This window comes from Somniosus microcephalus, chromosome 20, assembly GCF_052327205.1.
Source record: "Somniosus microcephalus isolate GS21.2 chromosome 20, FLI_Smic_1.0, whole genome shotgun sequence".
NCBI lineage: Eukaryota > Metazoa > Chordata > Chondrichthyes > Squaliformes > Somniosidae > Somniosus > Somniosus microcephalus.
In genome coordinates this window covers 11,140,043-11,154,505 of record NC_141006.1, presented here as the reverse complement: position 1 = coordinate 11,154,505, position 14,463 = coordinate 11,140,043, and the positions used below count along the sequence as shown (strand labels likewise).

Genomic DNA, 14,463 nt, shown 5'->3' with positions numbered 1-14,463 from the left:
ACTCTCTCATACCCTGGTCGCCTCCCCTGGTGTGGCCCTCATCTCCACTCCCTTAATTCCAAGGGACGCAGACTTGAACGGATATGGCGGACAACTGGTTTAGCCAGTCATCGCCAGACCTAGTACATAAAGCACTATTGGGTCCTGCTCTCACCTGTCAAAACTGCTCACTATTCCAGGATCATCCTGGAATGCAAAGAAAGCCCCCAGCTTCTTTTCTCTACCGCAAACCGTCTTCATAAACCCCTCTCCCCAGCCTCCTCCACCCTCACCTCCAACAACAAGTACAAGCAGCTCATGGGCTTCTTTGTCACTTAGAACGAGGCCATCCGATCAGCTGCCTCTGCCACTTCCCTTCCTTCGCCTAGCCCACCGGGCTAAACTTCCTCTAAGTTTTCCCCCTTGTCTTAGCCCTGAACTCGCATCTTTCTCCAGTTTCTCCCCTATCTCCTCTCATGCCCTCTCCAAGCTCATCTTGTCCATGAGACCCACTTCCTGCTCCCTCGACTCTGTTCCCACAAAACTGCTGACCACACAACTTCCCTTCCTGGCCCCATGTTAGCTGATATTGTTAACGGTTCACTCTCCTCAGGTACTGTCCCCCCCCCTCCCTCAAATCTGCCGTCATCGCCCCTCTCCTCAAAAAAACAACCCTTGACCCCCTCCGTCCTTGCAAATTGCTGCCCCATCTCTAACCTCCCTTTCCTCTCCAAAGTCCTTGAACGTGTTGTCACCTCCCAAATCCGTGCACGTCTTTCCCAGAACGCCATGCTTGAATCCCTCCAATCAGATTTCCCCCCCTGCCTTAGTACCGAAACGACTCTTATCAAAGTCACAAATGACATCCTTTGTGACTGCAGCTATCTTTTGCCCTGCCAGTACACTTTACACCTAATCCCAGCCTATTACTATCTCGTCTAGCTTCTAATCTCTTTTACTTCTTTTGTTTCTTTTATTCTTTTGTCCGATTGCAGCCCTGCCTCCGATCTAGTTTCTTTTCTTTCCAGTTTTGAAGAAGGGTCCAACCCGAAACGTCAACTCAAATTTCTCTCCACGGATGTTGCCTGACCTGCTGAGTTTTTCCAGCATTTTCTGTTGTTATTTCCTTTGTGACTGTGTTCAAAATCATGAGGGGTCTAGACAGAGTAGATAGACAGAAACTGTTCCCATTGGCGGAAGGGTCGCGGACCAGAGGACACAGATTTAAGGTGATTGACAGAAGAACCAAAGGCGACATGAGGAAAAACATTTTTATGCAGCGAGTGGCTATGATCTGCCTGAAAGGGTGGTGGAGCCAGTTTCAATTATGGCTTTCAAAAGGGAATTGGATAAGTACCTGAAGGAAAAAAAATTGCAGGGCTACGGAGAAAGGGCGGGGTGAGTGGGACTAGCTGAGGTGCTCTTGCAGAGAGCCGGCACGGGCTCGACGGGCCGAATGACCTCCTTCTGTGCTGTAATTATTCTATGATTCTATGACTGCGACAAAGGTAAATTATCTCTCCTCGTCCTTCTTGACCTGTCTGCAGCCTTTGGCATGGTTGACCACACCATCCTCCTCCAACGCCTCTCCACCGTCGTCCAGCTGGGTGGGACTGCACTCACCTGGTGCCATTCTTTACTATCAAATAGTAGCCAGAGAATCACCTGCAATGGATTCTCTTCCCACTCCCACATTGTTACCTCTGGTGTCCCCTAAGGATCTATCCTTGGCCCCCTGCTATTTCTCATCTACATGCTGCCCCTTAGAAACATAGAAGATAGGAGCAGGAGCAGGCCATTTGGCTCCTTGAGCCTGCTCCGCCATTCAATGAGATCATGGCTGATCATCCAAATTCAGTACCCTGTCCCTGCCTTCTCCCCATATCCCTTGATCCCTTTAGCCTTAAGAAATATATCTAACTCCTTCTTGAATATATTTAATGAATTGGCCTTTACTGCCTTCTGTGGTAGAGAATTCCACAGGTTCACCACTCTCTGTGTGAAGAAATTCCTCCTCATCTCAGTCCTAAATGGCTTACCCCTTATCCTTAGACTGTGACCCTTGGTTCTGGACTCCCCGACCATCGGGAACATCCTTCCTGCATCTAGTCTGTCCAGTCCTGTTAGAATTTTATAAGTTTCAATGAGATCCCCTCTCATTCTTCTAAACTCCAGCGAGTATAAGCCCAATCGACCCAATCTCTCCTCATACGTCATTCCTGCCATCCCAGGTATCCGCCTGGTGAATCTTTGCTGCACTCCCTCCATGGCAAGAACATCCTTCCTCAGATAAGGCGACTAAAACTGCACACAATACTCAAGATGTGGTCGCACCAAGGCCCTGTACAACTGCAGCAAGACATCCTTGTTTCTGTACTCGAACCCTCTCGCTACGAAGGCCAACATACCATTTGCCTTCTTAACCACCTGCTGCACCTGCATACTTACCTTCAGCGACTGGTGCACACGGACACCCAGGTCTCGTTGCACTTCCCCTTCTCCCAATCTACTGCCATTCAGATAATAATCTGCCTTCCTGTTTTTGACACCAAAGTGGATAACCTCACATTTATCCACATTATACTGCATCTGCCATGCTTCTGCCCAATCACCCAACCTGTCCAAATCATCCTGGAGTTTCTCGGCATCCTCCTCACAGCACACACGCCCACCCAGCTTTGTGTCATCCGTAAACTTGGAGATATTACATCTAGTTCCCTCGTCTAGATCATTAATATATATTGTGAATAGCTGGGGTCCAAGGACCGATCCCTGCGGTACCCCACTAGTCACTGCCTGCCACTCGGAAAAAGACCCGTTTATTCCAACACTTTGCTTTCTGTCTGCCAACCAGTTCTCTATCCAAGTCAGTACCTTGCCCCCAATCCCATGTGACATCATCCGAAAACACAGCATCAGATTCCACAGGTACGCTAACAACACCCGCTCTACCTCACCACCTCCTCTCTCGATCCCTCCATGGTCTCTAAATTGTCAGGCTGCTTATCTGACATCCATTACTGGATGAGCAGAAATTTCCTCCAATTAAATACTGGGCAGGCCGAAGCCATTGTCTTATCTTGAGTATGACTCTCTCTCTCTCTCTCTCTCGTGTGTGTGTGTGTCTCTCTCTCTCGTGTGTGTGTCTCTCTCTCTCTCGTGTGTGTGTCTCTCTCTCTCTCGTGTGTGTGTCTCTCTCTCTCTCTCGTGTGTGTGTCTCTCTCTCTCTCTCGTGTGTGTGTCTCTCTCTCTCTCTCGTGTGTGTGTGTGTCTCTTTCTCTCGTTCAGTTTGTAACCCCACACGATGGGAGCTGTGCGATCCCTGGGCATCGTACAAATCTAACGGATGATGACATGCTAACCTTCAAAGTCCAGGAAGATCACGGGACCATGCTGCAACTCTGTGATAGCTAGAACACGAAGGATATTACCCATCGCAAGCTGAAAAAGAGGAGAGGAGAGGAGAGTGAGACCAGCCTGGCACACTCGCTGACTGGCCCTGTCACACTCGCTGACTGGCCCTGGCACACTTGCTGCATTCCCTGGCACACTCGCTGACTGGCCCTTTCACACTCGCTGACTGGCCCTGGCACACTTGCTGCATTCCCTGGCACACTCGCTGACTGGCCCTGGCACACTTGCTGCATTCCCTGTCACACTCGCTGACTGGCTCTTTCACACTCGCTGACTGGCCCTTTCACACTCGTTGACTGGCCCTGGCACACTTGCTGCATTCCCTGTCACACTCGCTGCATTCCCTGTCACACTCGCTGACTGGCCCTTTCACACTTGCTGACTGGCCCTGGCACACTTGCTGCATTCCCTGTCACACTCGCTGACTGGCCCTTTCACACTCGCTGACTGGCCCTGGCACACTTGCTGCATTCCCTGTCACACTCGCTGCATTCCCTGTCACACCCGCTGACTGGCCCTTTCACACTCGCTGACTGGCCCTGGCACACTTGCTGCATTCCCTGTCACAGTCGCTGCATTCCCTGTCACACTCGCTGACTGGCCCTTTCACACTTGCTGACTGGCCCTGGCACACTTGCTGCATTCCTTGTCACACTCGCTGCATTCCCTGTCACACTCGCTGACTGGCCCTTTCACACTCGCTGACTGGCCCTGGCACACTTGCTGCATTCCCTGTCACACTCGCTGCATTCCCTGTCACACTCGCTGACTGGCCCTGGCACACTTGCTGCAATCCCTGTCACACTCGCTGACTGGCCCTGGCATACTCGCTGCATTCCCTGTCACACTTGTTGCATTCCCTGTCACACTCGCTGCATTCCCTGTCACACTCGCTGACTGGCCCTGGCACACTTGCTGCATTCCCTGTCACACTCGCTGTATTCCCTGGCACACTGGCTGCATTCCCTGTCACACTCGCTGTATTCCCTGTCACACTCGCTGTATTCCCTGGCACACTGGCTGCATTCCCTGTCACACTCGCTGTATTCCCTGGCACACTGGCTGCATTCCCTGTCACACTCGCTGTATTCCCTGGCACACTGGCTGCATTCCCTGGCACACTCGCTGTATTCCCTGGCACACTGGCTGCATTCCCTGTCACACTCGCTGTATTCCCTAGCACACTCGCTGCATTCCCTGTCACACTCGCTGTATTCCCTGGCACACTGGCTGCATTCCCTGTCACACTCACTGAATGGCCCTGGCACACTCGCTGCATTCCCTGTCACACTCGTAGAATGGACCTGGCACACTCACTGCATTCCCTGGCACACTCACTGCATTCCCTGTCGCACTCGCTGAATGGCCCTGACACACTCTCTGACCAGCCCTGTCACACTCACTGACCAGCACTGTCGCACTCGCTGAATGGCCCTGACACACTCTCTGACCAGCCCTGTCACACTCACTGACCAGCCCTGTCACACTCACTGACCAGCCCTGTCACACACACTGACCAGTCCTGTCACACTCACTGACCAGCCCTGTCACACTCGATGACCAGCCCTGTCACACTCACTGACCAGTCCTGTCACACTCACTGACCAGCCCTGTCACACTCACTGACCAGCCCTGTCACACTCATTGACATGCACTGTCACACTCACTGACCAGTCCTGTCACACTCGCTGACCAGTCCTGTCACACTCACTGACCAGCCCTGTCACACTCACTGACCAGCCCTGTCACTCTCGCTGACCAGCCCTGTCACACTCACTGACCAGCCCTGTCACACTCACTGACCAGCCCTGTCACTCTCGCTGACCAGCCCTGTCACACTCACTGACCAGCCCTGGCACACTCACTGACCAGCACTGTCACACTCACTGACCAGCCCTGTCACACTCATTGACCAGTCCTGTCACACTCGCTGACCAGTCCTGTCACACTCACTGACCAGTCCTGTCACACTCACTGACCAGCCCTGTCACACTCACTGACCAGCCCTGTCACTCTCGCTGACCAGCCCTGTCACACTCACTGACCAGCCCTGTCACACTCACTGACCAGCCCTGTCACTCTCGCTGACCAGCCCTGTCACACTCACTGACCAGCCCTGGCACACTCACTGACCAGCACTGTCACACTCACTGACCAGCACTGTCACACTCACTGACCAGCCCTGTCACACTCGCTGACCAGCCCTGTCACACTCGCTGACCAGACCTGTCACACTCACTGACCAGTCCTGTCACACTCACTGACCAGCCCTGTCACACTCACTGACCAGCCCTGTCACACTCACTGACCAGCCCTGTCACTCTCGCTGACCAGCCCTGTCACACTCACTGACCAGCCCTGTCACACTCACTGACCAGCCCTGTCACACTCACTGACCAGCCCTGTCACACTCACTGACCAGCCCTGTCACACTCACTGACCAGTCTTGTCACACTCACTGACCAGCCTTGTCACACTCACTGACCAGTCCTGTCACACTCGCTGACCAGCCCTGTCACACTCACTGACCAGCCTGGTCACACTCACTGACCAGTCCTGTCACACTCGCTGACAAGCACTGTCACACTCACTGACCAGCCCTGTCACACTCACTGACCAGCCCTGCCACACTCACTGACCAGCCCTGTCACACTCGCTGACCAGCCCTGTCACACTCGCTGACCAGCCCTGCCACACTCACTGACCAGCCCTGTCACACTCGCTGACCAGCCCTGTCACACTCACTGACCAGCCCTGTCACACTCGCTGACCAGCCCTGTCACACTCACTGACCAGCCCTGTCACACTCGCTGACCAGCCCTGTCACACTCGCTGACCAGTCCTCTCACACTCACTGACCAGTCCTGTTACACTCACTGACCAGCCCTGTCACACTCACTGACCAGTCCTGTCACACTCACTGACCAGCCCTGTCACACTCACTGACCAGTCCTGTCACACTCACTGACCAGCCCTGTCACACTCACTGACCAGTCCTGTCACACTCACTGACCAGCCCTGTCACACTCGCTGACCAGTCCTGTCACACTCACTGACCAGTCCTGTCACACTCACTGACCAGCCCTGTCACACTCACTGACCAGCCCTGTCACACTTGCTGACCAGCGCTGTCACACTCACTGACCAGCCCTGTCACACTCACTGACCAGCCCTGTCACACTCACTGACATGCACTGTCACACTCACCGAATGGCCCTGTCACACTCACTGACCAGCGCTGTCACACTCACTGACCAGCCCTGTCACATTCCCTGAATGGCCCTGGCCCACCTTCCACTCGACCTCCAATCGCTCGACCTCCAGCCCCACGACCTCCAAGTGCAGTTTCTGTTGTTATGTAAGTATCTCTGGCAGTCTTTCTGCATCAGCCACCTCTCCAGAATGCATTGGAAGGATTAGAGTTCGGGGCCATTTAATGTTATAATGTCAGCGTGGTTCAGTGGGCAGCACTCTCACCTCTGAGTCAGGAGGTTGTGGGTTCCAGTCCCACTCCAGATACTGGAGCGCAAAATCCAGGCTGACACTCCAGTGCAGTGCTGAGGGAGTGCTGCACTGTCAGAGTGCTGCTCTTTTGGCCGAGTCCTTAAACCGAGGCCCTGCCTGCTCTCTCAGGTGGATGTAAAAGATCCCATGGCACTATTTTGAAGAGCTGGGAAGGTCTCTGCGGTATCCTGGACAATATTTGTCCCTCAGGTCACGCAACAACATTTATATAGCTCCCTGAATGTCCCCAGGTGCTTCACAGGAGTGTTATCAAACAAAATTTGACACCGAGCCACATAAGGAGATATTAGGGCAGATGAGCAAAAGCTGGGTAAAAGGTAGTTTTTAAGGAATGTCTTAAAGGAGAAAAAAGCGGTAGCGAGGCGGAGAGGTTTAGGAAGGGAATTAAGGAGCTTCGGGCCTTGGCAGCTGAAGGCACGGCCGTCAATGGTGGAGAGATTAAAATTGGGGATACGCAAGAGGCCAGAATTAGAGGACTGCACAGGTCTCGGGGGGTTGTAGAGCTGGCGGAAGTTACAGAGATAGGGAGGGTTGTAGGGGCTGGAGGAGGTTACAGAGATGGGTAGGGTTATAGGAGCTGGAGGAGGTTACAGAGATAGGGAGGGTTGTAGAGCTGGTGGAGGTTACAGAGATAGGGAGGGTTGTAGAGCTGGTGGAGGTTACAGAGATAGGGAGGGTTGTAGGAGCTGGAGATTACAGAGATAGTGAGGGTTGTAGGAGCTGGAGGAGGTTACAGAGATAGGGAGGGTGGTAGAGCTGGTGGAGGTTACAGAGATGGGTAGGGTTATAGGAGCTGGAGGAGGTTACAGAGGTAGGGAGGGTTGTAGGGGCTGGAGGTTACAGAGATAGTGAGGGCTGTAGGAGCTGGAGGAGGTTACAGAGATAGGGAGGGTGGTAGAGCTGGTGGAGGTTACAGAGATAGTGAGGGTTGTAGGAGCTGGTGGAGGTTACAGAGATGGGTGGGGTTATAGGAGCTGGAGGAGGTTACAGAGATAGGGAGGGTTGTAGGGGCTGGAGGTTACAGAGATAGTGAGGGTTGTAGGAGCTGGAGGAGGTTACAGAGATAGGGAGGGTTGTAGGAGCTGGAGGAGGTTACAGAGATAGGGAGGGTTGTAGGAGCTGGAGGAGGTTACAGAGATAGGGAGGGTTGTAGGAGCTGGAGGAGGTTACAGAGATAGGGAGGAGCGAGGTCGTGGAGGGATTTGAAAACAAGGATGAGAATTTTAAAATCGACCGGGAGCCAATGTAGGTCAGCGAGCACAGTGCTGATGGGTGAACGGGACTTGGTGCGAGCTAGGACACGAGTCAGCGAGCACAGTGCTGAGGGGTGAACGGGACTTGGCGCGAGCTAGGACACGGGTCAGCAAGCACAGTGCTGATGGGTGAACGGGACTTGGCGCGAGCTAGGACACGGGTCACCGAGCACAGTGCTGATGGGTGAACGGGACTTGGTGCGAGCTAGGACACGGGTCAGCGAGCACAGTGCTGATGGGTGAACGGGACTTGGTGCGAGCTAGGACACGGGTCAGCGAGCACAGTGCTGATGGGTGAACGGGACTTGGTGCGAGCTAGGACACGGGTCAGCGAGCACAGTGCCGATGGGTGAACGGGACTTGGTGCGAGCTAGGACACTGGTCAGCGAGCACAGTGCTGAGGGGTGAACGGGACTTGGCGCGAGCTAGGACACGAGTCAGCGAGCACAGTGCTGATGGGTGAACGGGACTTGGTGCGAGCTAGGACACGAGTCAGCGAGCACAGTGCTGATGGGTGAACGGGACTTGGTGCGAGCTAGGACACGGGTCAGCGAGCACAGTGCCGATGGGTGAACGGGACTTGGCGCGAGCTAGGACACTGGTCAGCGAGCACAGTGCCGATGGGTGAACGGGACTTGGTGCGAGCTAGGACACGAGTCAGCGAGCACAGTGCTGATGGGTGAACGGGACTTGGTGCGAGCTAGGACACGGGTCAGCGAGCACAGTGCCGATGGGTGAACGGGACTTGGCGCGAGCTAGGACACTGGTCAGCGAGCACAGTGCTGAGGGGTGAACGGGACTTGGCGCGAGCTAGGACACGGGTCAGCGAGCACAGTGCCGATGGGTGAACGGGACTTGGTGCGAGCTAGGACACGGGTCAGCGAGCACAGTGCTGAGGGGTGAACGGGACTTGGCGCGAGCTAGGACACGGGTCAGCGAGCACAGTGCTGATGGGTGAACGGGACTTGGCGCGAGCTAGGACACGGGTCAGCGAGCACAGTGCTGATGGGTGAACGGGACTTGGTGCGAGCTAGGACACGGGTCAGCGAGCACAGTGCCGATGGGTGAACGGGACTTGGTGCGAGCTAGGACACGGGTCAGCGAGCACAGTGCCGATGGGTGAACGGGACTTGGTGCGAGCTAGGACACGGGTCAGCGAGCACAGTGCTGATGGGTGAACGGGACTTGGCGCGAGCTAGGACATGGGTCAGCAAGCACAGTGCCGATGGGTGAACGGGACTTGGTGCGAGCTAGGACACGGGTCAGCGAGCACAGTGCCGATGGGTGAACGGGGCTTGGTGCGAGCTAGGACACGGGTCAGCGAGCACAGTGCCGATGGATGAACGGGACTTGGTGCGAGCTAGGACACGGGTCAGCGAGCACAGTGCCGATGGGTGAAAGGGACTTGGTGCGAGCTAGGACACGGGTCAGCGAGCACAGTGCCGATGGGTGAACGGGACTTGGTGCGAGCTAGGACACGGGTCAGCGAGCACAGTGCTGATGGGTGAACGGGACTTGGTGCGAGCTAGGACACGGGTCAGCGAGCACAGTGCTGAGGGGTGAACGGGACTTGGCGCGAGCTAGGACACGGGTCAGCGAGCACAGTGCTGATGGGTGAACGGGACTTGGTGCGAGCTAGGACACGGGTCAGCGAGCACAGTGCTGATGGGTGAACGGGACTTGGTGCGAGCTAGGACACGGGTCAGCGAGCACAGTGCCGATGGGTGAACGGGACTTGGTGCAAGCTAGGACACGGGTCAGCGAGCACAGTGCCGATGGATGAACGGGACTTGGTGCGAGCTAGGACACGGGTCAGCGAGCACAGTGCCGATGGGTGAAAGGGACTTGGTGCGAGCTAGGACACGGGTCAGCGAGCACAGTGCCGATGGGTGAAAGGGACTTGGTGCGAGCTAGGACACGGGTCAGCGAGCACAGTGCTGATGGGTGAACGGGACTTGGTGCGAGCTAGGACACGGGTCAGCGAGCACAGTGCTGATGGGTGAACGGGACTTGGTGCGAGCTAGGACACGGGTCAGCAGAGCTTTGAATGAGCTCAAGTTTATGTAGGAGGGCAGCGAGGAGAGCAATGGAATAGTCGAGTCTCGAGGGAGACGGGCGATGGATGAGGGTTTCAGCAGCAGATGAGCTGCGGCAGTGACAGAGACGGGCGATGGGTGAGGGTTTCAGCAGCAGATGAGCTGAGGCAGGGACAGAGACGGGCGATGGATGAGGGTTTCAGCAGCAGATGAGCTGAGGCAGGGACAGAGACAGGCGATGGATGAGGGTTTCAGCAGGAGATGAGCTGAGGCAGTGACGGAGATGGGCGATGGATGAGGGTTTCAGCAGGAGATGAGTTGAGGCAGTGACGGAGATGGGCGATGGACGAGGGTTTCAGCAGCAGATGAGCTGGGGCAGTGACAGAGACGGGCGATGGATGAGGGTTTCAGCAGCAGATGAGCTGCGGCAGTGACGGAGACGGGCGATGGATGAGGGTTTCAGCAGCAGATGAGCTGGGGCAGTGACAGAGACGGGCGATGGATGAGGGTTTCAGCAGGAGATGAGCTGAGGCAGGGACAGAGACGGGCGATGGATGAGGGTTTCAGCAGCAGATGAGCTGGGGCAGGGACAGAGACGGGCGATGGATGAGGGTTTCAGCAGCAGATGAGCTGGGGCAGGGACAGAGACAGGCGATGGACGAGGGTTTCAGCAGGAGATGAGCTGGGGCAGTGACAGAGACGGGCGATGGATGAGGGTTTCAGCAGCAGATGAGCTGAGGCAGGGACAGAGATGGGCGATGTTACAGAGGTGGAAATAGGTGGTCTTGGTGACGGAGTGGATTTGTCGTTGGAAGCTCAGCTCAAGGTTGCGAGCAGTCTGATTCAGCATCAGACAGCGATCGTGGAGTCTTGTGGGGGCTGAAGACAATGACTTTGGTCTTCCCAATATTTAATTGGAGGCAATGTCAGCTCACCCTGTACTGGATGTTAGACAGGCCGTCTGACAATTGAGAGACAGTGGAGGAGTTGAGAGAGGTGGTAAACATAGAAACATAGAAGATAGGAGCAGGGGTAGGCCATTCGGCCCTACGAGCCTGCTCCGCCATTCAACGAGATCATGGCTGATCATCCAAACCCTAGCACCCGGTCCCAACACTGACAGCCATCCCACCCAAGCCCTATCCCCGTAACCCCGTAACCCCACGTATTTAATCCCCCCTAACACTAAGGGCCAATTTTTATCATGGCCAATCAACCTAACCCGCACATCTTTGGACTGTGGGAGGAAACCGGAGCACCCGGAGGAAACCCACGCAAACACGGGGAGAATGTGCAAACTCCACACAGACAGACAGGTGAGGTACAGCTGTGTGTCGGCAGCGTACCTGTAGAAACTGAGGCTGTGTTGTCGGATGATGTCGCCAAGGGGCAGCATATAGATGGGAAATAGGAGGGGGCCAAGGAGAGATCCTTGGGGGACTCCAGAGGTAACAGTGAGGGAGCAGGAAGAGAAGCCATTGCAGGTGATTCTCTGGCTACAATTAGATAGATAAGAATGGAACCAGGCGAGTGCAGTCCCTCCGAGCTGGATGACTGTGGAGAGGTGTTGGAGAAGGGTGGAGTGGTCAACCGTGTCAAAGGCTGCAGAGTCTGTTCCCCTGGGTCTGTTCCCCTGGGTCTGTGTTCCCCCCCCCCCCGGGTCTGTGTTCCCCTGGGTCTATGTTCCCCCCCGCCTCCCCGGGTCTGTTCCCCTGGGTCTGTGTTTCCCCCTCCTCCCTGGGTCTGTTCCCTTGGGTCTGTGTCCCCCCCCTCCTCCCTGGGTCTGTTCCCCTGGGTCTGTGTTCCCCCTCCTCACCGGGTCTGTTCCCTTGGGTCTGTGTCCCCCCCCTCCTCCCCGGGTCTGTTCCCCTGGGTCTGTGCCCCCCCCCCCGGGTCTGTTCCCCTGGGTTTGTGTTCCCCCCCCTCCCCGGGTCTGTTCCCCTGGGTCTGTGATTCCCCCCCCCTCCCCGGGTCTGTTCCCCCGGGTCTGTGTTCCCCCTCCTCACCGGGTCTGTTCCCTTGGGTCTGTGTCCCCCCCCTCCTCCCCGGGTCTGTTCCCCTGGGTCTGTGTTCCCCCTCCTCACCGGGTCTGTTCCCCTGGGTCTGTGTTCCCCCCCCACATCCCCGGGTCTGTTCCCCTGGGTCTGTGCCCCCCCCCCGGGTCTGTTCCCCTGGGTCTGTGTTCCCCCCCCCTCCTCCCCGGTTCTGTTTCCTGGGTCTGTGTCCCCCCTCCTCCCCGAGTCTGTTCCCCTGGGTCTGTGCTCCCCCCCTCCCCGGGTCTGTCCCCTGGATCTGTTACACATCATTGAAGGGTTTGAAAAGGCTCGAGTGGAGCATAAACATCAGCACAGACTAATTGGCTGAATGGTCTGTTTCTGTGCTGTAGATTCAATGTAATTCTATGTAAAATCTATGGAACTGGCTAATTATTACATTGCTGTTTGTGGAATTTGGCTGTGGCCGCCATGTTTCCCTACATTACAACAGTGACTGCACTTCTAAACTACTTCATTGGCTGTAAAGCACTTTGTGTCGTCCTGAGCTTGTGACAGGCGCTATAGCAATGCAGCTCTTTATCTGATGAATGATGCATTGATTACAATGAAAAGCAGTCTGTAAAACCTGGAGCAGAAACTCAACGTCTACTGGAGCCGGAGTGCGAACAACGAGCGATTCCCTTCACAAGAATTCCAATAAAGTGACCCATTGACAGCAGCCTGTGGGAACAAGAGAAAGGCAATGAGTGAGGGGCGGACTGGGGGAGGAGGGAGAGCAAGGGTGTGGGGGGTCAGTCCCGGGGATGGGGGAACAGACCCGGCGGGGGGGAACACAGACCTGGGGGAGGGGGACAGTCCCGGGGGTGGGGGGGACAGTCCTGGGTGAGAGTTACAGACCCATCCCACTCCCAGCACACAGCCCTTCCCAGCACACAGCCCACTCCCAGCTAACAGCCTGTCACACCACATTAAGTACTCCCAGCACACAGAATCCACTTCCAGCACACAGCCTATCCCAGCACATCACACTCCCAGCATACAGTCTGTCCCAGCACACAGCCTGTCCCAGCACACAGCCCACTCCCAGCATACAGTCTCTCCCAGCACACAGCCTGTCCCAGCACACAGCCCACTCCCAGCATACAGTCTGTCCCAGCACACAGCCTGTCCCAGCAGGCAGTCTGTCCCAGCACGCAGTCTGTCCCAGCACACAGCCAACTCCCAGCACACAGCCTCTCCCAACACACAGCCTGTCCCAGCACACAGCCCACTCCCAGCACACAGCCCACTCCCCAGCACACAGCCTGTCCCAGCACACAGCCCACTCCCAGCACACAGCCCACTCCCAGCACACAGCCTCTCCCAACACACAGCCTGTCCCAGCACACAGCCTCTCCCAGCACACAGCCCACTCCCAGCACACAGCCCACTCCCAGCACACAGCCTGTCCCAACAAACAGCCCACTCCCAGCACACAGCCTGTCCCAGCACACAGCATGTCCCAACACACATCCTGTCCCAGCACACAGCCCACTCCCAGCACACAGCCACTCCCAACACACAGCCTGTCCCAGCACACAGCCACTCCCAACACACAGCCTGTCCCAGCGCACAGCCTCTCCCAGCACGCAGCCTCTCCCAGCACGCAGCCTGTCACAGTACACAGCCACTCCTAGTACGCAGCCTGTCCCAGCACACAGTCAAACTGCACTAAACTAGCCATCCAGTTCACAGAGAGTGGGGCCCAGGGTTACATGAACCAGTGGGGCCCAGGGTGACATGAACCAGTGGGGTCCAGGGTTACATGAACCAGGCAGGGGCACTCGTTCAGCTCGATGGGTATCTCGCCATTCCCCAGCTTCACATTACCTGCTTCAGCACTGCTTCCGATGCAACATCCTGCGCTGCTTCAAGTGACACAGCCCGAGGGGCTGTCACACAACGGCTGCACAAACACTGTGGCTCACTTCTCGATTTCTATTTCGGAGCCTGAAGTGTGGTCAGGCTGTCAGTCTACACCCGCTCCAGATAGTTACAGCGCAGTGTGTCATTGTAACAAGTTCCTCAAAATGCAGCAGCCTCTGTCATTGGGGCTTAACCCTTTGAGGGTAGATGCTATCTTAGCAACACTGAGCTCAGGCTGGAACAGGGAACAGAAGGTTTAACACTCACCAAATAGCAGTCCCTTTAAGGGAACAGAAAAGAAGAACGGGCATTTATAGACAGTGCTCTTTCACATCCTCCGCAGAAATCCCAACT

The 14,463-nt window shown here is 55.9% G+C and overlaps 1 protein-coding gene across 2 annotated transcripts in view; it reads right to left on the bottom strand.

The window, feature by feature from the left end:
- Nucleotides 1-14,241, bottom strand: part of LOC147103059 (CYFIP-related Rac1 interactor B-like) — a 39,147-nt gene extending 24,906 nt beyond the window's left edge. Inside the window, exons 1-3 of one of the 2 annotated variants that reach the window (XM_085962334.1) lie at nucleotides 14,074-14,241; nucleotides 12,808-12,924; nucleotides 3,342-3,420 (exon numbers count right to left, since the gene is read on the bottom strand). In XM_085962334.1, coding sequence (XP_085818460.1) covers nucleotides 3,342-3,414 — 73 coding nt within the window. In that variant the 5' untranslated portion in view covers nucleotides 3,415-3,420; nucleotides 12,808-12,924; nucleotides 14,074-14,241. The remainder of the gene's footprint in view (nucleotides 1-3,341; nucleotides 3,421-12,807; nucleotides 12,925-14,073) is intronic. The other variant, XM_085962333.1, reaches the window with a different exon arrangement.
- Nucleotides 14,242-14,463: the final 222 nt, after the last annotated feature.